Source organism: Carcharodon carcharias, chromosome 15 (assembly GCF_017639515.1).
Source record: "Carcharodon carcharias isolate sCarCar2 chromosome 15, sCarCar2.pri, whole genome shotgun sequence".
Taxonomy (NCBI): Eukaryota; Metazoa; Chordata; class Chondrichthyes; order Lamniformes; family Lamnidae; genus Carcharodon; species Carcharodon carcharias.
Genome location: NC_054481.1, coordinates 19172381 through 19197402, shown reverse-complemented (window position 1 = coordinate 19197402; position 25022 = coordinate 19172381). Strand labels below are relative to the sequence as shown.

Genomic DNA, 25022 nt, shown 5'->3' with positions numbered 1-25022 from the left:
AGACACAGTGTATATCATGTTACATTAATCTTAAAATAGATTTGATCTTCAAAGTTACAAGAGCACCCTCTGTCCTATAAGTGTGTCTTCCATTTTCTGCAGCTTTCTTCACAGGCTGATAAAATAATGTTATGTTTTGATGGCAATTCGTTGCTAAGGGTTGAATTCCTTTGGAGCAGATGACATTGAGGCTACCCAAGATTATTTTACTGTGAAATTTTAAAGGGGGGAAGGGACGCTGGGAGGATTTTGAGGTCTTCTGTCCGCCACCCGAGAAAGTTAAGGAATGACTCACGGCACTAACTGAATTGCTCATTCGGAGAGCCAGTGCAGACACAACAGGCCAAATGGCCTCTTTCGGCACAGTATCAATGCTGTGAAATAGGAGCCTGTGTGCCATTTTAGCACACTCTGTCCAATATTAGCTGGCAGCCAACCAATGAGGAGCCCACAGACAGGTTTTATCATATTTTTATTGTGCTGGGAGAGACAGGAATGTACTTCTGGAGTCCACAAAACCCAACCTACACTGCTGTTGCTCCAGCTTTACACTACATCTTATTCCAGCCCAACCCTTCAAATCCTGGTCTACTTGATTCTGGATTGGCCTGTCCCAGGGAGATCCATACCTGCCCAGAGTCAGCTGGCTGAATTCTAATGAGGCTAGGCCCTCAAAATGCGCTGGGCCTCCCATTTGTATTAAAGGGCACATTCTGCCGATTAGCCTCCCAGGTTCTATTTAGGGTGGGGCTGGATATTTATCTCTATAGTTTATTTATTTTTAAATAGAATTTCCTCTCATCAATCTAGTCTAAATTTAACCCAACTCCTAGTCGTGAAATAACAGTTCATTATTAACCCACTGTGCTACCAGCATTATCAAAACTCTGTTGGGTATCTAACTATTCAAGAGACACATTAAGAGAGACCTGTCAGGTCTCATGTCACAGTAAGAGAGACCTGTCAGGTCTCATGTCACAGTAAGAGAGACCTTAAGAGACACATGTTCTCAGTTCTAAAATCAGCCTCAAATCCATGACAATTATGTGTTAAAAATTAGAGAGACATGTACAATACTTACTTTCAAAGCTTCCAAGTCATTGTTTAAAGAATGGCCCACAAGCACAGCATCATTGGGTAAGGCCTTCTTCAGCCTGGCCTGGACATCCTTCAGCTTTGTTTTCACTGGCACCAGCATCGTTTTAGTAATCCCAGAGAACCTGAATATGCAATTAGTGACACTGCTGAACTCCAATTTCATAACATTTCATCACCATTTGCTGAAATCCAATTTAATAAAATGTCATCATAATTACAAAATTAAAAAAGATCAAACTTACAAATACAGCTTTTGCTTGGGACTTAGCCAGAATATTCATTTATGATTAAGGCAATTTTCATTTATCATGCATACTTAATTACCATATAATTCTACTTTAGTTCAATAAAATTGAAACATTTAAATAAGTCTGAAAGAGAATCAATCCAAAGGTAACTCATGCTTTGGAGGACTAATGTTACAACTCTCAGCTTATATTATTCACATATTTGAAGAAGGCTTATAAGCTCTCATCAAAAGGATCAATAACAATTTGGAGTTATACTGTAGGTAAAAATTAGATGGGGGTGGAGGGGGGGGTGGTTTGAGTTTATGAAGGAAAACAGTAGGCAGAGTTTAAAGATTTTATTTCAGTCCACATGGTTACCAGAACAAACTTAATGAAATTGGAAACTTTCAACACACTGGTTTATTTCAAATTAAAGCATGCAAATTAGTAAGATCAAGCAGAATATAACTTTGGACATTCTCTGACTCTGCTTATAATAAAACAGTCTGGATGAATTCATTGGGTTTATTTATATTACATATCAAAATCTAATAACATTCTGTCACAAACACTGTATTCCTAGGTAATATGTAGCCCATCAATACTTTAGTTGAACAATTAAAATGTGAGACAAAAACAGAATTACCTGGAAAAACTCAGCAGGTCTGTCAGCATTGGCGGAGAAGAAAAGAGTTGACGTTTCGAGTCCTCATGACCCTTCGACAGAACTAGGTGTGAGATTGCACTGGTTGAATTTCACATTGCCACTGATTAGTTTCAGTTTCATGTTGTCCATAAAGCCCATTAATATCACATTAGAAAGGCATATGGAGGTGAACAACGGTCTCTTCCCCACCACAGCCACCTCGAGGGCAACGTGCAGAGGGGGTGAGACTCCTAGCATGTAGGAAGGATCTGATGGGGAGGGCCTTCCTCACCATCAGCCAAGCTACATCTTGGTGCTTGTTGGAAAGTTCTGGCAATGAGTCATTCTGCCAAATTATTTTGATAGTCTGCTCTGGGAACCATCCGACAGGATCCACCATCTCCTTTTACTTTAGGGCCTCTAGGATGTTACGTGCTGACCACTACCTGATGGACTTGTGGTCAAAGGTGTTTCTCTGCACAAATGTTTCCACGAGGGACAGGTGGTATGACACGGTCCATCTACTTGGAGCTTTCCACGGCAGCGTGGCCAGACCCATCCTTCGCAACATCGGGGACAGGTAGAACCTCAGTACGTAGGGACATTTGGTGCTGGCATACCAAGGGTCTTACATAGCTTGATGCAGCCGCACACGGAGGCGGCTATCAGGATAAGGGCGATGTTAGGCACGTTTTTCCCTAATTTATCTAGAGGCTTGCACCTTGTGTCCCTGAGAACACGATCCATTTTCGACCTTCAGATAAAGCGAAAGATGGCTTGGGTGATTGCAATCGCAGTGGAGTGAGGAATGGGCCAGACCTGTGCCACGTACAGCAACACAGAGTGCCTCACACCTGATGACCAGGTTCTTACCTGCAATGGAGAGGGAGCGTTGCTCCCAAATGCCCAGTTTTCTTTCCACCATAGCCACTCGCTCCTTCCAACTTCTAACGCATGCTCTGGTCCCTCCGAACCATATCCCCAGCACCTTCAGGTCGTCTGACCTGATGGTGAAGGGGACAAAGGATCGGTCAGCCCAGTTCCCAAAGAACATGGCCTTGCTCTTGCCACGATTTACCTTGGCTCCCGACGTCAGTTCAAACTGGTCGCAGATGTTGAACAGTCTGTCACTGACAGCAGATCCGAGCAGAAGACGGTGACATTGTCCGTGTACAGGGAGGCTCTGACCCGAGTGCCTCCACTGCCTGGGATCGTCACTCCTCCTACTCCCGGATCCTTCCTGATGGACTCAGCAAAGCATTCTATGCAACACAGAAACAGGACAGGGGAGAGAAGGCAGCCCTCCCTGACTCCAGGTTTGATTGAAAGCTTTCACATTCCCACTCATTAATTGAAACTGCATTACTGATGTTAGTGTAGAGCAGCTGGATCCAGTTGCGGATTGCCTCCCCAAACCCCATTTTGGAAAGCACACCCGCCAGGTGTGCGATATTCTGTCAAAAGCCTTCTCCTGATCCAGGCTGATGAGGCAGGTGTCCACACTCCTGTCCTGTATGTAGGCAATCGTATCCATGATTAGCCCAAGGCTGTCAAGAGGTTTTCCTGCCGGGCACAGTGCAGGTCTGGTCAGGGTGGATCACCAACTCCAGAGCAGACTTGACCCGATTGATGATGACCTTGGACAGAATCTTATAGTCCACGTTCAACAGTGAAATGGGTTGCCAATTTCCTCCTTTCCCCCTTCCGCTTGTAGATGAGGGTGATGATGCCTTTCCTCATGGATTCTGACATGCTGCCAGCCAGAAGCATACTCTCGTACACTTCTGGCAGGTCTGGGCCGATCCAGTCCCACAGAGCCAAATACAACTCAGCCGGTAAGCTGTCACTTCCAGGAATCTTACTCTTTTTGAAGGACTCGAAGGCCTTAGTCAGTTTGTCAAGAGTTAGTGGTTTGTCCAGACTCTCCTGTGTACTGTCGTCTAAGACCTCTGTGATAGAGGACAGGAAGGACTGGGAGGCCGTGCTGTCTGTGGGCTTCATGTCATACAATCCGGCACAAAAGGATTTGCTGATCCTCAAAATGTAAGACTGCAATGGCTTTACTGAGCTGTCTTCTTCCTTCAGGCTGCTGATCACAGAGCTCTTTCTGTGTACCTTTTGGAAGAAGAAACGTGAGCACGTCTCATCCTGCTCCATGGAGTGGACTCTGGACCGGGAGATGATCTTGGAGACCTCAGGCAAATAGCAAGGCTTGCTGGCTCTTCACCTCTTGGCATTGATCCCCATCAACTGCAGCCAGAGCAGGTTCTGCATGTTTTTCTGGACTTGGGATATTTCCCTCTGTTCCTTTCTAGCTTTCTGGATGCCTTTGAGGATGAAAAACCTCTTGATGTTTCCCTTGATCGCTTCTCACCAGTGTGTCAGGGGTTTCACGGTTCTCCAATCTTTGTAATTCCTCTTAAGTTCCTCAATGTTCTCTGGGGTCAGCAGTTGTATGTTCAGCTTCCATGTCCCCCTGCCAACCCTCTGGTCTTCCTGTAAATGACAGTCAGCCAGTAAGAGGCAGTGGTCAGAGAAGAACATCGGCTTGACGTCGGTGGATCTGACTGTGAACACAAACAGGAAGTCTATCCTGGAACGGATGGACCCGTCTGGCCGTGATCAGGTGTATCTACGCTGCGCTCCACCTGCAGGGTTGCTGAAGACGTCGTGCAGTTTGGCATCCTTTACTGTTTCCATCAGGGATCTGGATGTGGCATCCAACCTGCTGTTGGCCCTGCCGGATCATCCAGCTGCATCGATGATGCAGTTGAAGTCACTGCCCAGAATGACTGTCCTGGAAGTCACCAGCAGCAGCTGAAAGACCGCCAGCCACTCGCTCTTTTGAGCCAGGGTATACACGTTAATTAACCGGAGTGGAACATTCTTGTACATTACGTCTGCCACGAGGAGGCGCCTGCCCACCACCTCCTTAACCTTGGAGACGGTGAAGTTGGCTCCCTGCAGCAGAATACCCAGACCAGAGGAACGTGAGTCATTTCCTCCTGACCAGACCAATGGCCCACGGGACCACCATCGTCTCCACTGCCTGTAGGAGCTGAGGTGTGGTATCGCACACTCCTGCAGAAACAGGTCAGCTTTGACCTTGGCAAGGTAATCCAAGGTAACAACACATCGCGTAGTAGATTTAACACTATGCACATTTATGGATACAAGCTTTATCCCCATTTTTAAAGCATTTTGTCGCTTACCAAACCCGCTGTCTTTGAGAGTTCCGGGCCTTTGGTCTGCTCCTGCATACCCAAAGTGTTCACAAATTGTCTCACTTTGGATGGCTGAGGAAACTGTTCTGAACCACCCCATTGGAGATGTTCCGCTCAGGTGGCATCTGGGGGTTCGTGCAAGGAATGAGCTTTGAATTGTTCGCTGTTGGAGAAGTCTCTCTGACCCACTCCCCCTCTGGGGCGTTGCTGCTCCTGGCTTCCTGGAGCTGGGGTGCGATGAACGCTTCACTGCTCCCAAATTCCTGAGGCTGGGGTGCGCTGGCCTCTTCAAGTTGAGGGCAAAGTTGGGGTGCGCTGCTCTCCTCATTGTCTCCAATGTTCTGGAGCTCGGGTGTCTCCTCCTCTACATCCCTACAGCTTTGCTGCTGCTTCTGTTCGTCCGAAGAGCAGCGGCCCTTGTCATCCATGTCGGATGGGAGACGCCTCTTGCCACTTGTCTGGGAAGTGGCTTGGTCCCTTCTTATCCCCTTCTTCTTTTTGGCCCTCTTCACCAGCTGCCACTCACCCTGTTGGCTTTCTGCTGGTTCCTCCTCCATTGATTCGCTTTGCTGAGGAGTGGGAGGTTCAGGGGGCAGTGCAATTATGTGGCTGTCTGCTGCCTCAATCTTTTCCTTCATCGCGTCTCTCTCCGTGTCCTCCTTTGTCCCATTGTGTTCGCTGGAGGCCTTGGTGGTTGCAGGGTTGCAGGTGTCCTTGGTAGTGGTGATACTGACCATTTCATCTGCTTGCCCCTCATTGGTTTTGGCTGCCTGCGCATAAGCGAGGCAGCGTTTGAGGCAGGTCTTGTAGAAGTGGCAGGCCTCGCCACACAGGTTGCAGCACTTAGTCTGTTTGCAGTCCTTTGTCTGGTGCCCTTCCTGCTTGCAATTCTTGCAGAGGACGGCGCTGCAGTTGGCTGCCACATGACCAGATTTGCCGCATGAGTGACAAAGTTTGGGCTGCCATTTCTTTCAGATATTTTATGAATAAAGTATATTCTTCCAAAAAGAACTAGAAAAACATATGGTAACATTTCTGACCCGAGAAGTAATCTCCCCAGCTTCGTGCTTGCCTTCTGCCAATTGCCACTGTAAACACCCAGACAGGAAGACACATGTTTTACTGCCAAATACCCAAACCCATATCAAACATTTCTGCACTCCACAAAATCACTAGTCAAAATACACTGCTTTTAGAACTATTATAATGCCAAATATTCCTGAAATTATGCAAGCAATTCAGCCACTCCCCACCACCGCCACCCCCAACTAAGCTATACCAATGAAAGAAAAAGCTTGCATTTATATTGTGCCTTTCACAATACCAAGACATTCCAAAGCACTATACACAGCCTGTAAGATAACTGAAGCATAGTCACTGTCATAATGTCAAAACACAGCAGTCACTGTTGTAATGTAGAAACAAAGCAAGGTCCCACCATCAATATAATATCTGCTTTTAAGTGATGTTGGCTGAGGGACAAATATTATGCCAGGACATCGCGGAGAACTTCATTGCTCATTTAAAACAGTGCTGTGGAATCTGTCAAGCAGAGAGAACAGAGAGGGCCTCAATTTAATGTCTCATCCAAAAGACGGTTCTGCCGATAATTCGGCATTCCCTCAGTACTACACTGGAGCGTCAGCATTGATTTTGTGCTCATCTCTGAATTGGGCCTTGCTCCAAGAAGTGAAAGTTCTGCCGACTGAGGGATCTGGATAGAATGAATAGGTAAACCTTAATTCCCCTTGGTTGAGGGGTCCAAAACCAGGGGTTATAGATTTAGAGTAAGAGGTGGGAGGTTTAGAGGGGATTCGAGGGGAAATCTTTTCAACCAGAGGGTGCTGGGAATCCCGAGGGGCAGCTGAAAACACCCAGTTCACATAATACAACTTGGAACTTCACATTATCATAGCAGAAACTTCTCCACATTAAAATAAGACACAAAACTTTGATAATCACAAATAGTTGAAAAAATTTGCATCAGCACACGTGATGCTAAAGGGACACCTTTTATTACATTTATGAAGCAGGCCTACACTATCTTAGTAAGACGATCTTATTATTTCAAATATCCACTATTAATCTAACAATTTAATAATTACCTGGTGAGGTAGTCGAGGATCTGGTTGTCTGGTTTCACCAGCTCATCCATCACACAACATCCCTCTGCATTGACAATAGAAACACGAGTCAGCTCTTTCCCTTTTGTAGTCAGGCACTGGAATAATTCAAATTTTAAGTAAAAAGATAAATTGAAGCTACTGCAATTGTACAGCAGTGTTATGTGTACTTATTTCACAAAGTCAAGTCTAATCATAGAATCACAGAAATTTACAGCATGGACGGAGGCTTTTCAGCCCATCATGTCCGGGGCAGCTGACAAAGAGCCGCCCAGCCACTTTCCAACTCTTAGTCTGTAACTTTGTAGGTTATGGCACTTCAAGTGGCAATCCAAGTACTTTTGAACTGTTATGAGGACTTCTGCCTCTGCTGCCTTTTTGGACAATGAGTTCCAGATTCCCAGCACCCTCTGGTTGAAAAGATTTCCCCTCGAATCCCCTCTAAACCTCCCATCTCTTACTCTAAATCTATAACCCCTGATTTTGGACCCCTCAACCAAGGGGAATTAAGGTTTACATATCCATTCAATCCAGATCCCTCAAAATTATACACACTTCAATTAGCGCTCCCCTCAGCCCCCACTGCTCTAAGATTCTTCAATCCAGACATCATCAAAAATCTTCTCTGTGCTTTCTCTAGTGCAATCACATCTTTCCTACAGTGCAGTGATCAGAACTGCACGCTGTACTCCAGCTGTACCCTAACCAGTAGTTTACAGAGTTCCAGCATAACCTCGCAGCACTAATATTCCATGCCTTGGCTAATAAAAACGAGTATCCTGTATACCTTCCTGATCAACTTATCTAACTGACCAGCCGCCTCAGAGGTCTGTGGGCAGGCAGTCCAAGGTCCCTATGTTCCTCTATGCTCCTCAGGTTCCTATCATTTATTTTTTATTCCATTACCTTGATGCCCTTCCACAAATGCACAGGATCACAGAACTGCTACAGTGCAGGTGACCAATTCGGCTCATTGTGCCTGCACCAGCTCTCCAAATGAACAATTTACTTAGTGCCATTCTCCCACCTTCTCCCCATAACCCTGCACATTTTTCCTTTTCAGATAACAGTCTAATTCCCTTTTGAATGCTTTGATTGAACCTGCCTCCACCACACTCTTGGGCAGTGCATTCCAGATCTTAACCACTCGCGGCATGAAAATATTTTTCCTCATATTGCTTTTACTTCTTTTGCCAATTACTTTAAATCTGTGCTCTCTTGTGCTCAATCCTTTCACAAGTGGGAACAGTTTCTCCCTATTTACTCTGTCCAGGTCCTTCAACATTTTGAATACCTCTATCAAATCTTGTCTCGCCCTTCTTTTCTCTAACTAAAACAATCCTAACTTCTCCAAACCATCTTCATAACTGAAATTCCTCACCCCTGGAACCATTCTCATGAATATTTTCTGCACTCTCGCCAATGCTTCACATCTTTCCTAAAGTGCAGCACCCAGGACTCGGTGCAATGCTCCTGCTGAGGCTGAACTACGTTCAACGCAATCTCCTTGCTCTTGTGCTCAATGACCCTATTAAAAAAGCCTAGGATAATGTATATTTTATTGACCGCTCTGTCAACCTGTCCTGCCACCTTCAATGACTTATGCACATATACACCCAGGCCCCTCTGCTCCTGCACCTCTTTTAGAGTTGAACTCTTTATTCTATATTGTCACTTCACGTTAGATGTCAGCCTTGTCTGAGTGTTAGCACTCGGTGTCTCTGAATCAGTAGGTTACGAGTTCAAGTTCCACATCAGAATCTTGAGCACATAATCTAAGCTGACTCTTCGTTGCAATGCTGAGGCTATGTTTCACAGTCGGAGGTGTTGTCTTTTGGGTAAAATATTACACTGAGAGCTTGTCTTCCACATTAGGTGGACATAAAAAAATCCCATGGCAAATTTGAAAAAGATCAGGGGAGTTCTCCTGGTATCCTGGCCTGAATTTATTCCTTGACCATCACCACTAAAACAGATTATGTCTGGTTATTTACTTCATTGCTGTTTGTGCAATCTTGCTTCATGTAAATTGGTTGCTATATTCCCCAGCATTACAACAGCAACTAAACTGGCCACGAAGGGCTCTGGGATGTCCTGTTAAATGTGAAAGGTGCTATATAAATCCAAGCTCTTTTTAGTTACCTCCACACATTATATTCTCCTTATTACATATTTGTTAAATATTAAAATAACTGTTGCATTGAGTTTAAAATGTGAAATTTTGCTTGATCATTTTGTATTTTCAAAGTAACCCTAAGAGTGGTGCCTTCTGCTTTTGAGGTTACTCCATCAACCCTCCTAATAGTGCTTGGTTGTTCTGAAAGCCTATAGATTTCACTAAAAATAATTAGCAGTGAATGAGTTAAGTGGTACCCAGTTTCACATGCACTGTAGTTGAAGAGTGCAACATTCAGCTTTCTAAGGGTGGAGTTAGTGACTCTCTCACCTGAGTCAGAAGATATGGTTCTAAACACATATAATCTAAACTGACACATCAGTGAAGAAGTACTTGGGGAATGTTGCACTATTTTAAGTGCAATCTTTTGAATGAGATAATTAACTGAGGTGGAAGTAAAGGATCTCATGTCACTATTCAAACAGGAGCAGTTCTCCCAATGTCTTGGTCATATTTCAAGCAGCACCATCAAAAGCATATTAAATGGTCAATGATATAACTTACTTTGTTGTGTCTAAACTGGCTGCCGTTATTTGCCTACATAACAATAGTAACATTCATAGTGAATAACTTGCATGTTCTGCCGCTGTATAAAATCTTTATTCTTCAAAAGGAAGCCCCACAAATGAAATTATTTGGAAAGATATAAGTGCCAGAATACGCCTGAGGCCAGGCAGGGAGTAGCTCTATATTTAAGTGGTGGCAACTCTAGTAGTTAGCTTTCTCATTATTAAAAACTGAAGCAATGCATCCACTTATACAACACTTGGAGCTGGCAAAATATGCATTTTGAGTTGAAATGAGTGCAGTGTTTCCTCTAAAATCCAACAGAACTACAAATGTTACATAAAGCTCTCCTTACTGCGACCCAAAACAAGTGGCACATGTCATGGTCTATAAATAACAAAGAGGGAAAAATAGGGAACATTGTTTCTCCATCACAGAATTTTCTCTAAAGAATTCTGGACTCATAGGCAGTTTTCTATACCATAGGTCTTGCATCCACTCATAACTTGGCCCAAACCATCCACATTTCTCTCGCTTTAACTTATAACCTTTAATCATTTGGTTGTACAGAGCTTGAGTATTGCTGAAGGAAGGGACAAGCTATCAAAGCTTTTCATCTTTCACTCATCAGGATAGCTCGCAAAAGGTTTCCAACAGTAACAGGGGAAATAAGAATTTATACTGCATGACAAGAGACTGCTGGTTGGTTGGCAAGTGGGTTCTGATTAGTGGAGGCGTTACCATGGAGCATGCAGCATGGATCAGTTAAGTGCCCAGCTTTGTTCAAATTCAAACTAGGCGGGTCGGCTCTGATTGGTCAAGGCATTGTCCTGGGGAATGAACCGGGAGTGACTGTTGCCTAAGATTTTGTTCTTCTGAGATTTGCATTCTGAGTGGAAATTTCTTGCAAGCTATCCTGATGAGTGCAAGATGAAAAGTCTTGAAAGCATGCCTCTTTTTTTTCAGCGATTCTCAAGTTATAGCTTTTAACTGCCATGGACTTCAAACAGGAGAAGTAACTTACCATTTCACAGTCTAGGCCAAATAATGGACTATTGTCAGTTACTTTAGCTGTACATCCACTCTGGACAAATCCTTCAGAACCAGGATGGCCTAATATATTTTGAAAAATAAAATACAAGAGTACTATGGTTACATAGCCATGGCAGAAAAGTAAAGATATTTTACTGCTATAGTACATATACTGCAACATAATCAGATAGTTAACACTGATCTTTTAATTCCTTATCATCCAACATCTTTCTATAGAATTAGGATATGTAGGCAGAGGATAGATCCAGCAGCTAGAGCAACTTATAGGCAGGTTTCTTGTTTGGCATCTTGATAAGTCCCCAAAAACGTATTGAGCTATCAAGTTCCAGTGAAAATAATCTCAAGGGCAAAAGGTAATAAGAACCTAGTCATGAAAGTGATTTAAATACAGAAACTTAAATAGTCAGGATAAGGGTGGAAGGAACCCAAAAACGTAAAATTGGTGCAGCTTCAACCTCACAAATGGGCTTAGCTGTGTATGAGAAGTATACTGACCTGCGAGAGGGTAATCATTCTTAATCAGCTCTTCTTCATTCAGCAAGTAACTGGTCAAGCCTTGTTTCTTTCTGCCGTATTTAATAATGATGGGATGATTGTCAAGATCTGATGGTCTGAGGATATTATTCTCTGTCATAAGGCAATGACCATTCACTGTAGGGGTGCCTGAAATAAATAGCAAAATGTATTAGTACATTTATCCTAACCGAATAATAAACTATCTATCTGATCTTTTTTTTTTAAAAGGCCCAATCTCCACACTCTACCCCATACCCTCTTTAAGCCCACAAATGTATATTTAATTTGAATATATTTACATGTGTAACTAAGTTTGGGTCTATTTTCAATATTATTTTGGATATACTGGTGCTGGTCACTTGACCATAAGAGGTTTGCGTATATTTCATTTAGCAGTGTTCCTGTACAGACCAATACCTAATCATGAAATAGTATAATCTAGGGGTGTAAGAATCTGATCTAAACTTGACATGTGCCTTCACATGCATTTCTCCAGTATGTTCACAGGCAGACTGGTAATAAGAGGCCAGTTACAAACTGAAAAGCTGCTTAATTTCAGTGAACATACAGACCAAGAGTCAAAGCAGATTGTACCGAGTCAACTCGATTTCGCTTCTCACCTCAAAACTGCCAGAAAAAAAAACATATGCTCTGACTATTTTGTGTGATAAGTTTCATTTGTGGTTATGTCATTACCATTAATTGTTGGACTTTTGTCTTGTGGGGGAAATTTATCAGTTCCAAAAATACGATGCAGAAAATCATCAGGAGGAGGGGGCATGCTAAATCTCTGAAAGTAAGCAGAAAAATGAATAAAAGACAGTATTGCTTGAACAACAATAGAAACATAAATGTGATCTTCTTGGTACTGGGGGACATTCTGCAAGAAACTGTTCATTTTATGGTATTGCACAAAGTAGATTGACTTTGTTTTTGAGGGCATGATGCCTTTTTCCTGCAGAAGGCAATGGCAAACCACTGCAGTACCCTGCCAACCATAAACATGGACCAATGCATGGAAGTCCATGGTGGTCAACTCCCTCTTAGGGCATGAGACCTGAAGAAAAAGAGAAAAAGCGTGATAGAGAGAGACAAGATGAGACAGAGAGAGAGAGAGAGAGATGTAGAGAGAGAGAGAGAGGTGCCTTTATGTTAGAAATAAATGCATCAGTTTTTGCATGCTGTTGCACAGTTTCATGAGGGGAGGCAGCTGTCTTGCCAAGTGGTCATTCGCCGTATATGAATGTATGTGGCAAGTGCCCACTGGTTAATTTGACCACATGGCCCATCCCAGCCAAGTGAAATCCTGTCAGCTGTGTTTACTTGTGCCGCTACACTAGGGGGAGCACTTCCTGCACATGTGCAGAGGCCATGTGAGTCACAGTGAGAGAGATGGTTTTAAGCGCAGCTGGTATTTTATAACTCATTTTATCATTTGCAACTATACAGACATCCTAACTTAAGTTTTGAGATGCAAACTGAAACCTAGTACAGTATTAAGGAGTAAATTAAAACAGAGTCATGTCAGGACTGAGTGTTTTGCAAAACATGCTGCTCATTTGAGTCATTATTATTAAAATTCTCATCAGAAATACACCTGGGTATTGTTTTTTTAATAGGCTTTTCTGCAGGTGTTATCAAAAAGACTTTGAGAAGTATCAAATTATATGGACTTAACCCATCTTGCATTACTTATTAACTTACACTGCTTTCTACAAATGAATGCATCATTTTATAGCTGGGTTCTCCTCAGATGCCCCTACACACTTTTAATAATTCTTGTCCTGCAACAAGGACCTTTATTCAACACAGTCTTCAGTGTTTGAATAAATAGAAAATGTTAAAGAACAAAAATCATCGTACAATGTGGGGTTCAAGACAATGACTCTGGAATTAAATGCCCCATTAACAACCAGGTGAGCTAGCAGGCTATGCAGAAATTGATTCCACAAAGCCTTTCCAACCTGCTGCATAAGACTGCATCAAAATTCATAAACCACTATTTCCATTTTGTATATTCAACAAGTTTATCCTCATAACGGAGAAGAAATCTGGTGGGATTTGCGCCTGTTAACACTGATGTGCCTGCCGCTGAACTGAAAGGTATGAGGGTCAGTTGTGCACGCTGTCCTAATGGAACAGTATAGTTTAACGGGCAGATCAGCTATTCAATCTTTGAACATGACGAGATGGATGGAATGTCAGAGGTCTAGCCTTTAGGTTCCCATCCAAGCAGAATTCAAGACAACACATGGTCTGTAGAGACAGTGAGTTCTAAGGTGACAAGGGTCAAAATCCTGGAACGCCTTTCCTAACAGCACTGTGGGTGTACCTACACATGGACTGCAGCAGTTCAAGGCAGCGGCTCACCACCACTTTCTCAAAGGCAATTATGGATGGGCAATAAATGTTGGCCTTGCCAAGTGCCTATATCCCACGAAAGAATAAATTTCAAAAAATACGAGCCAGTTGAGAATGAGAAATCTCCCTCTTTAAATGTAGTGCAGGCCAGTTCCAGCAAAGCATCAGGCCAGTAAAGTTGTATTTAGCCCACTAACAGGGGCAGTGTGACATATTTATTGCAAGGTCATACAAGTGGATGAAAATTTGCATGACTCAACTTCAAATTCAGAGTAGATTTCTGTTCAACTTTCTTGCCTTGTCAATCTCCATAACAAAGTTGGCATCACCAATTTTAGTGCCAGCCACTGCTTCAGCAAAAATATTCAAAAATGCAGGATAAACAAACTGACAAAATTATATTTAAGATAAAAGCAAAATACAGCGGGTGCTGGAAATCTGAAATAAGAACAGAAAATGCTGGAAAAACTCAGCAGGTCTGACAGCATCTGTGGAGAGAGAAACAGAATTAATGTTTTGAGTCTATATGACCCTTCTTCAGAGCTAAAGAGAGGTAGAAATGTGATGAAAGTTACACTGTTTAAGGGGGTGGAGCAGGTGAAGCTGGATAGAAGGCCAGCAATTGGTGGGGCTATGGAGAGATTGACAAAGATGTCATGGACGAAAAGACAAAGGGAGTGTTAATGGTAGTGGTAAGAGCTAAAGGAGGTGCTGATAGTGGCATAAAGATTAGAAAGCAGAATATGTTAATAGTAGAACAAGGGTCAGCACTCTGTGAAAGAACAACATGGAACAAGTAACAGGTGGCCCTTTTGGAGGCGGGGTGTGGGGAGGGGGCGGTGGTTGGGGAAAAAGGGATAAAAGGCGGTAAAAGGGTAAAACAATGAATAAATGAATAAAAATGAAATTAAGTGGGAAGAAAATAAAAATACATTTTAAAAAACGGGGATTAAGAAAGGGGTGAAGATAGAGGACAGAGTTCACGGTCTGAAATTGTTGAGCTCAATGTTAAGTCCAGAAGGTTGTAAAGTGCCTAATCGGAAAATGAGGTGCTGTTCCTCCAGTTTGCATTGGGCTTCACAGAAACATTGTAGCAGGCTATGGACAGACATGTGGGCATGACAGCAGGACGGTGTGTTGAAATGGCAAGCGCCAGGAAGGTCTGGGTCATGCTTGCGGACAGACCGAAGGTGTTCCCCAAAGCAGTCTGCGTTTGGTCTCCCCAGTGTAGAGGAGGCTACATTGGGAGTAGCGAATGCAGGAGACCAAGGTGAAGGAGGAGAAGCGCTGCTGCACCTGAAAGGAGTGTTTGGGCCCTTGGATGGTGAGGAGGAAGGAGGTAAAGGCACAGCTGTCGCACTTTCTGCGATTGCTTGGGAAGGTGCGGTGGACCAGGGTGTCCTGGAGGAATCTTGACTTGGGTGGGGGGGTGGTGGTGAGGGGAAGATGTGTTTGCTCGTGGCATCATGCTGCTTGATGTTAAAAAACACAATCGGGAGAAATAGGAAGAACTTCTTTAGACAACGGTGAGAATATGGTACTTGTTGCAACATGAAGCAGTTGAAGCAGATAGCACTGACACATTTAAAAGGCTCAATACATGAGGGAGAAGGGAACAGAGGGATATCGGGGCGGGGTGGGAAGAGGTAATTAGAGAGGGAGAGACTGCTTTAGAGTATAAGCACTGGCATAGGCCAACTAGCTTGAATGGCCTGTTTCTGTGCTGCAGTTTCTACATAATTCCCTCTTTAAATGGGTCAGAGTACACAGTATCTTAAAATGGATTTCCAAAGGCAACAACATCAACAGTGAACTTACAAATCTGAATATTTTCCTCAGCCGCTTAAATTGGAGATAGTATCTGTAGAAGTGCATCTGACTCACTCCATGTAGAACAATCACTGCTACTCCTTTAAGTTCTTTCTGCCTGTGAATCTGGCACCAGCTGTAGGAAGAAAATGGCACTATAGTATATTTCTGCAGCAGAGTGGGGGGAAACAGTGGCATAGTGATAATGTCTCTGGGCTAGTAATTCAGAGGACCAGGCTAGGTTCAAATGTCACCATGGCACTGGTGGAATTTAAATTCAATGAATAAATCTGGAATTAAAAGCTATTCTCAGTAATGGTGACGGTAAAACATCATCAATTGTTGTGAAAACCCATCTGGTTCATTCATGTCCTTCAAGGAAGGAAGTCTGCTGTCCTCATTCGGCCTGGCCCACATAGAAACACAAAAAATAGAAGCAGTAGGAAGCCATTCGGCCCTGCGAGCCTGCTCCGCCTTTCAATATGATCATGGATGATCCCCTATCTCAATGCCATATTTCCGCTCTCTCCCCATACCCCTTGAAGCCTTTAGAGTCCAGAAATCTATTTCCTTTTTAAGTAAATTCAATGACTTGGCCTCCACAGCCTCCTGTGGTACAGAATTCAACAGTTTCTCCTCATCTCAGTCCTGAATGGTCTACCCTGCATCCTGAGACTGTGACTCCTTGTTTTAGACCCCCCAGCCAGAGGAAACATCATCCCTGCATCCAGTATGTCCATGCCTGTCAGAATTGTATACGTTTCAATGAGATCCCCTCTTGTTCTTCTAAACTCCAATGAATACAAGTCCAATTGGCCCAATCTCTCCTCATACAACAATCCTGCCATCCCAGGAATCAGTCAGGTGAACCTTCGCTGCACTCCCTCTATGGCAAGTATATTCTTTCTTAGGTAAGGAGACCAAAACTGCACACAATACTCCAGGTGTGGTCTCACCAAGGCCCTGTACGCCTGGGCCAGAATTTTCTTGTCGGCATGCGGGGGCGGGCACACTGCGATATTTAGGTAGGTGGGTGTGCGACGTTTTCTGATGCAAGACTGCCATTAATTAACGATCCACTTAACGCCCTTGGGGCAGCAATTGTTTGATTTTTTTTGGGGCCCGTGTGATCTTCAGGACATCGCACAGGTGCAATGGGCAGGCCACATTTGTATAAACCTCATCCACGGGCGGGATAAGAGGGGTAAATGGAGTTGCGAGTGTTATTGGTAAGACATTTAATTGTTAAAGTTACTGATACTTGCCTGTGTGAACAGGAATACTTCAAAACTCTTCACAACTGCTTGGACAGGAATAACAGCCTTCAGGTCAGGACTCTTGAGTAAACATCAATTCTGGGGGCTTGCTGGTTTCAGGAAGCCATCTCTTAGCCTGGGAATGGGAGTCATGCTGAAGAGGAAGGGAGGGCCAGAAAGGGGAGGAGGCCAGGAGTCCACTTTCAGCCTCCAGGGGAGCCACACGATTGCTGGCTTCCCCCACGTCCAGGGTGCAATTGACTGCCCACTCCCACTTTCCTCGGGAGTTGCGCGTTACGTTGGGGGCCTTAATTGGCTTGACCGCGTAAAATGGCAGTGCGGAACTTATTGTGGGTGGCGATTGGCTCCGCTCCCGCCTGCCATGGGAAAAATTCTCCCCCTGAAATAAGGCATCCTTGCTCCTGTACTCAAGTCCTCTTGCAATGAAGGCCAACATACCATTTGCCTTCTTAACTGCTTGCTGCACCTGCACGCTTGCTTTCAGTAGTTGGTCACTGGATGTGATTCCAACATGTGCTTGACTCTTAACTGCTCTCTGAAATGACCTATCGAGCCACTCAGTTCAAAGGGCAATTAGAGATGGTTGACAAATGTTGTCCTTGCCAGTAATGCCCACATCACATGAAAGAATAAAAATAATTGTATTAATGATCATCTGGAGTATTCTTAGAAGGTACGCATTAAAATAAAGATATAAGTGGATAGTGTGTTTGTCCGACTTACTGATCATCAAGTGCAGCACTTTATACATACAGTTGCAAGCACAGAAGCGCCAAGGTGTGCAGCCTCTGCTAGACACCCATCTGTTTCCGTCGCACCTCTGAGCCCCAAATATTCAGAATTCAGAAACATCATCCAGTGCATCATATTCTATTTCTTTTGGTTAATATTCTATTACTATTTTTGCTTTGCTTTTTATTTATAAACATATATCAGAAAACTCCCATTCAATGGATGATTTCTGTTGAACAAGTTACTCAAATTCAGAAATATAAACAGAATGTGTTAGAAATGCACAGTGGGTCAAACAGGATCTACAAGAGGAAGGTGGATTAATATTTCAGTTGCATCATTTCATTCGTGTAATTTTGCCTCACTAACTGCAGTGTTATGCCACAGACAGCTCATCTGATATTGTGACAATTTTGTGCAAATCCTGAAACCTTCAACAAAGTTGTACCTAACCCACTGCTTAAATCCATCATTTTTTCTCCTTGTAATTTTTTTTGGTACTGTACTATTGCATAAGTGCTGCAACGAATATTTTACATGAAAATTTTGATATGAAGAAAAGGAGCAACGCTATAGAACTTAATGTATGTGGAACTAAAGGAGAATGCCAAATGTCTGCATCCTAGTGTTGAAAGAAATCAAAGCAGCCGCACAGAAAGTAAGACACCAGCAGCTTGGCTCACTTGAAAACAAAACAATGTTGAAGCCCAGCGTTAAGTGACTTCTCTCTAATGACACAATGGAGCAATGCTGACCATTAAACATTTGGTGTACATTACCTGGGTGGAGAGCTTCTCACTTCTCCCAATAAAGCATAGTTTATTAGCTCACGGAGCTGCTTGTGGGTAATGGCACAATGGTTACTTTCTGTGTTGACAGTGAAACCGGCAACATCCTGGAAAACAAATATCAAAGAAACATATTACTGTTCTGGAACAGGATTACAGAACCACTTTCAAAATGATGACAGCTGTTCGATGGTGGTATATGAAGAACATACATGCTCTTAAATTTAAAAATCAATAATTCTTAAAATAAAAAGTAAAACACTGCATCACAGAACTCGAATTCATGCCCATGTTTCCTAATAACGGCTTCAGATGCATTTCAGTTATCCTAGCAGGTGAGGTGCAAATAGGAGCTAAGACAGAGTCTTTTCGGCAGGGCAGGTCAATCCTGGGGAGATCTGCAGCTCAATCATCTGTTCAAAAACAGCATGATGTAAGTAGGCCTAAATGAGGGGATTAGGAGAAAATATAATGCCAAAGAGAACCATAAAAAAATGCAGTAAATTTAACAAAAAAGATTCTATTTTTAATTATTACTTAAGACATTACAATAATGGGAGCAGAACAAAAATTTATTTTTATATAACTAATGGAGTCCATGAGGAAAAAGTTACATCTTTACTTATCTAATTGCTTTATTTATAAATGATGAATAAGATTGTGGCCGCAAAGGATTTCAACTATGACTTTCAGGGGCTGTTTATTTTAGAAATTACTATTGAATTTAATGAAAATAAGATAATTTTGCATTAGATAAATCTAGCTCTGTGTAATGGAGCGGTAGGGCCACGTATCAAAAATAGCATACATTTATAAAGCAACTAGAACACAGTGAAACAGCCTAAGGCTGAGTCAAAGAATTAGGACAGGTGACCAAAAGTTTGGTCAGGGATAAAGGTTTTAAGTTGCTTCTTAAAACATGAGAAAAGTATAAGAAAGGAATTCCAGAACTTAGGCCTAGGCAGCTTAAGGCATGCCCCGTCATTGGATAAAGTGATCAGAAGAATGAGAAAGGATGGAAGGGTACCTGGATTTAAAGAAAGAAAGACTGGCATTTGTATAGCACTTGTCACAACCAGCAGATGTCTCAAAGTGCTTTACAGGCAATTAAGTACTTTTGATGTGTAGTCAATTTTGTAATGTAGAAGGTTTGACAGCCAATTAGTGCACAGTAAACTGCATACCATAGTTTATTCCATGAAAAGGAGGGTGGACAGCTGACCTAATTTCACATGTTCTGAATGCAATTCTGCAGTCAGTCTCACAGAACCTGAGCCAGTATGGCCCAGATTGCTTTTCCCTTCAGCAGCTTCTTTCTTTATTGTTGTGCATTTGATGGCAAGGCTGGGACATGAAATCATGGGCAGATCCTAAGTTCTGCTATTACCATGGGAAGAACATTAAAGCTCCAATGAGTTCACAATGGCAGGCAGCTTGAATTTGAATAGTCACAGTTATCTGTTCTCAGGGAAATTAGCTCATTTATTGATAAAAATCTCAAGGTGTAAACAAAGAATTGGTCAATTTAAAAATAACGACCTTTTTAGTTTCTTTACCTTTTGTTGCGCTTGGACATTATGTCTGATATCACTTTCCACAACAGTCCATTTTTGGATCTTGGGTCTCTTCTTTTTGGTTTCCTCTACATTTTTCTCATTTGGGTTTTTGCGTTTACACAGTATCTTAGTATTATTTGCCATCTGACCAATACAATTGCAACACTATGAAGAAACAATACTGCCAGCAGCTTAACCACAAAGAAAAATTCAACTCAGTTCATCTGATTGGTAGAAATACGAATCCCATTTATGTTACTTGTTCCAAAACTTCCTTACATCTGTAAAAGACAAAGTTTAGATGCTTGTGACTAACATTCAAACAGGGATTTATCAATTTCACTTACTGTACAATATATTAGCCAGTTAAAAGAAATAGTGCCAGTTTTATAAATCGAATGACTAGTAGTGTGATACTCATCAAACTGACTATATTGCACCTTGTGACATTTTACTATGTAGTAGGTGTTATATAAATAAATGCAAGTTGTTATTAGTTTGTAACATGCTCCAAATATAACAACATTCATGACTTGTAATGCTGCTGAAACTTAAGCAATTGAAGTGCTCATACATTACAATTTACACTGATTCAAACGAGCATACCAGCATTCCCATTCTAACTTGAACACTTTCAGTCATTTATCAACATACGTTCATATTCCTTCATGCTCTCACTGTAACAACAGTGCAATGGTAACAATCAATGCCATTCAGATATTTTAAGTACTGAAAAGTTTTTTCTGACTCTATGAATCCTTTTATCGGGTGCAAAGTCAAACTGAATTATGCAGTATACATTGCTAAAGGATGCCCCATCTTTGAACCTCAAACTTCTAACATGTTGAAGAAATTGGGCACCGCTGCCATTGAGTGAGAGATAAACCTGACATTAGAAGAACATCACAACCATTTGAAATCCATCCATTGTGCAAACCAAATGGCTCAGAGGGTACATTGTAAGTCATACAAACTGGAAGGTCACCAGTCCAATTTCTGATCTGCACTGGTTTAGGTAATTTTAGTCAGGACTGTGGCTGGTGTATTTTAATTAGGCCCCAGTGTCCCATGGCTCCTGATCATCGTCCCTTGATCCCTACTGAAACTTGGCGCACGCCAGGCTCTGTCAGTATGCGGCTCGGCTGATACCACCTCCCGTATTCGGTGGTCAAAGGCCACACGGACGTGCAGCCACACTCACTATGGAGGCCCAACAAGCAGTTGATGTAAAGGGCTCTGGTCATCATCAGCTGAACGAGGCAGACTCCCACATGGTCAAGCCGGGGAGAGAGGGCACCAAGTCCCACGTTGCCAGACCGGGGAGAGGAGACACTGATTCGAGTATAAACCAACATGATCTCACCTCCCTCCGTTCTATTAAAAATGAAGCGCGGGCCGATCCTGAGCCGCTCAGGCTCTTGAAGCCAAGACTCCAGAGGCGCCGGCTTCACTAGGCGGCCATCACCATAGAGACCCAGCCAAGAGCGCGCGCAGCATACCACACACATCCTGCTCGCTGTCGAAACGCGCGCACGTATCCAGCTCCGTCACACCTCAACGCGCTCAGACCCAGCTCTCACGGCCACCTTAAACCCCGCCCCCTCTGGAGACTCTCCTCGCCCCTCCGCCGCCAGGTCCGCCCCTCAAACTCCGCTCCCACCGAAGCCCCGCCCCCAAAGAAGTTCCCCCGCCCCCCCTCAAAGTTTGCAGCACCTCCCCTGTCCGCGCCCCGCCCTCTCTCAGGCATGACGAGAGAAGCCCCGATAACATCGATCGCAGGACGGTAGTGACGTCACTGCAGCGGCGACAGGTTTGAATTTGGTCATGAAGATGCTCCTCGAGTAATTTATGGATTTTTAAAAAACGTTAGTTTTAGATTACGTGTTTCAATAATGCGTTTTTTTTATTTCCTCTTCTCCATTGGATTAGCTGGATAATGACAACGAAGCTACTGGCTAAGTAGGTATAAAAACAAAATGCTGGAAATACTCAGCAGGTCAGAGAGCAACAAAGTTAATGCTTCAGGTCTTTGGCCTTTAATCAGAATTGACAAAAGTGAGAAATGTGAAAGGTTTTGAGCAAGTGAAGGGGAGGAGGGTGAGAAGAAGAATGAAAGGGGAAGGTCTGTGACAGGATGGAGCATATGAGAGATTAAGTGACAAAAAAGCTCATGGTGCCAGGTCCAAGGGAAAATGAGATAATCAAGAAACAAAGGATGTGTCTAGAGGAGGTGTGAATGGCAGAATAAACACCGGTTGCTCGAAAGCAAAGAAAAGAGTGAAACCAGAAGCAGCAAAGGAAAAAGCGAATGTGAGGAGGGCAGAGGAAATGGACTGAAACCGTTGAAGTCATTTATGAGTCCAGAAGGCTGCAAAGTGCCTAATCGAAAAATGAGGTACCGTTCCTTAAGCTTCGTTGGAACGGTGCAGCAGACCAAGGGCAGGAAGGTCAGAGTGGGAGCAAGGTTATGAGTTAAAGTGATAGGTGATCGGAATCTCAGGATCAGGCTTGCAGGCCGAAAGGAGGTGTTCAGCAAAGCGGTCGTCCAATCTACGTTTGCTTTCCGCAATGTAGACGAAATTGCATTGTGAGCCATGAATACGGTTTACTAAATTGAAAGAAGTTCAAATAGATTGCTGTTTCTGCTGGGAGGAATGTTTGGGGCCTTGAACAGGGAGGAGATAAAATGACAGGTATTGCATCTCCTGTTTATTCATGGAAAGGTGCCCGGGGAAGGACTGACTGAGGAGTAGACCAAGGTGCCGCAGATGGAATGGTCCCTTCTGAATGATGAAAAGGGAGGGGGAAGATGTTGGGTGGTTGCATTGTGCTCTGGTGGCAGAAATGGTGCAGGATGATCCATTGAATACAGAGGCTGGTAGGACGGTAGGTTAGGAAAAGGGGAACCCTATTGTGGTTCTGGGAGGCGAAAGGAAGGCTAAGTACTTTGCTTTGAAAGTTACTGTCGCAACAGTTTGTATTTCTATGGGTGTCTTTAACACTGTAAAATGCCCCAAGAGACTTCAGTGAAGTTTCATCAAATAACATTTATTCCTTAAGTACATTGGCCCAAAGGTGGTGAATTTTTCTCTTTATTCATTGAATGTGAGCATTGCTGACGAGGCCAGCATTTATTGCCCTAATTTCCCTTGAGAAGGTGGTGGTGAGCTGCTGCCTTGAACTGTTGCAGTGTGTTGCAAGTATATCTACAGTGCTGTTAGGGAGGGAGTTCCAGGATTTTGCCCCAGCATCAATGAAAAGAAGGTGATATATTTCCAAGTCAGGAAGGCATGTGACTTGGTAGGGGAATTCCAGGTGGTTGTGTTCCCATGTGACTGCTACTTTGTTCATCTCGGTGGTAAAGATAGTAGGTTTGGAAGGAGCCTTGGTGAGTTGTTGCAATTTGGGTGCCATGGCTCCTTATTGCAGAAATTTATTAAGAATATTCAAATATATGCAAGTTTAGTAGTGCAAGGATGTTGCATGATTTAGTACAGGAATTTTCCTGCATATTGTACTGTATATTTAAAAAAAAATTAAATTTCCCAGCGGTTCCCTCCTTTTGCTTACTGCTTTATGCTAAATGAGTTGAACTCTGTGATCATAGTATTTCAACTTTTATATTTGAATTAAACAAGGGATGGGAAAGTGAGGTCAGGATTCCTACTTTTGATTAACATCTAGTGAACCTCGTGAAAAAAGTGTGTTAGGTAGGGACTGACTGTCTAATATTTAGCTAATAGTTTTGCTTTTGTAAATACGTTTGGTCAGTAGTTTGGCTTAGAAGAAGATTAGCATTTGATATTTTCTGTTTTCTTGATTGACAGGAATCCTACAAAAGTTTCAGTGTCCTCCAAATATTTGATATGCCTTCAGCTAAGGTTGATAGTTTGATAGATCCCATTTGGAGTAAAATGAGGTACACTTTTAAAATTGAAGCATAGTTTAGAAACTTGAACTGTACTTTTAATAGGAGTATGCACAGTTGGTTTGTACAAGTAACCTTTTCTGTATTTTGTCCAGGCAACTTGGCATAATAAGAAAACACTCATTGCCATCTCTTGAGGCCAACAAAAAACCTAAATCAAGTAAGTAAGATAGAAAAACAGAATGCTAGAAAAGCTCAGCAGGTCTGACAGCTTCTGTGGAGAGAGAAACAGAGTTTCGAGTCTGTATGACCTCTCTTCAGAGCTAAAGAGAGGTAGAAATGTGATGAAATTTACACTGTTTAAGGGGATGGAGCAGGTGAAGCTGGAAAGAAGGCCAGCGATAGGTGTGGGCTATGGAAAGATTGACGAAGATATCATGGACGAAAAGACAAAGGGAGTGTTAATGGTAGTGGTAAGGGCTAAAGGAGGTGCTGGTAGTGGCATAAAGATAAGGGAGCTCTGAAGAAGGCTCATACAGATTCAACGTCAACTCTGATTCTGTCTCCACAGATGCTGTCAGACAGACCTGCTGAGTTTTTCCAGCATTTTCTGTTTATCTTTCCGATTTCCAGCATCCACAGTATTTTATCTAAATGCCACATGATGTTTATTCTATATTTTGAGTCAACATCAAGCAGTCTTCAGCTGCAGCTGGGTTACAGGACAGGGAATAATTAGATTATGCTGTGCAGGTGTAATTCAGTTGCCAATTTAAAGTTTATGTACTTATTTTTATATTTCCATTTATAAATTCCTATCTCTACGTTTATGATGGAAAGTTCCTGCTTAAACCTGTCACTCTAATTGTACCCAGTTGCCATGGTGGTGCTTCAGCACCTCCACTGGTGGCAAGCTATTAGTGCAATGTGACACGTTTACATGAGCGTTTCCCATTATAAATGTGGCATGGGAATTTAAAATGGAACAAATTTACAGTAAGTCTGCTTATTCTTTTTTAATACAAGAATATAGCATTACGTTTAGAGGCAAAACAAAT

General features: G+C 42.9%; 2 protein-coding genes across 10 annotated transcripts in view; one reads left to right on the top strand and one right to left on the bottom strand.

The window, feature by feature from the left end:
* The window catches only part of LOC121288244 (RNA exonuclease 5-like), a 42740-nt gene extending 21126 nt beyond the window's left edge, over nt 1–21614 (bottom strand). For 2 of the 4 annotated variants that reach the window (XM_041206730.1, XM_041206727.1), the window contains exons 1-9: nt 21596–21613; nt 20097–20377; nt 18532–18647; nt 15753–15879; nt 12270–12363; nt 11553–11720; nt 11029–11117; nt 7304–7419; nt 1082–1220 (exon numbers count right to left, since the gene is read on the bottom strand). In XM_041206730.1, coding sequence (XP_041062664.1) covers nt 1082–1220; nt 7304–7419; nt 11029–11117; nt 11553–11720; nt 12270–12363; nt 15753–15879; nt 18532–18647; nt 20097–20240 — 993 coding nt within the window. In that variant the 5' untranslated portion in view covers nt 20241–20377; nt 21596–21613. Of the gene's footprint in view, nt 1–1081; nt 1221–7303; nt 7420–11028; nt 11118–11552; nt 11721–12269; nt 12364–15752; nt 15880–18531; nt 18648–20096; nt 20378–21459 lie in introns of all 4 variants that reach the window. The other 2 variants (XM_041206729.1, XM_041206728.1) reach the window with 2 other exon arrangements.
* The window catches only part of eri2 (ERI1 exoribonuclease family member 2), a 106369-nt gene that overhangs the window by 70371 nt on the left and 10976 nt on the right, over nt 1–25022 (top strand). For 2 of the 6 annotated variants that reach the window (XM_041206736.1, XM_041206733.1), the window contains one exon: nt 24120–24184. Coding sequence is in view for 2 of the 6 variants with exons in the window: in XM_041206731.1 (XP_041062665.1) it covers nt 23963–24015; nt 24120–24184 (118 nt within the window). In the remaining 4 variants the exon portion in view is untranslated. Of the gene's footprint in view, nt 1–21865; nt 22060–23925; nt 24016–24119; nt 24185–25022 lie in introns of those variants that run through there. The other 4 variants (XM_041206732.1, XM_041206734.1, XM_041206731.1 and 1 more) reach the window with 4 other exon arrangements.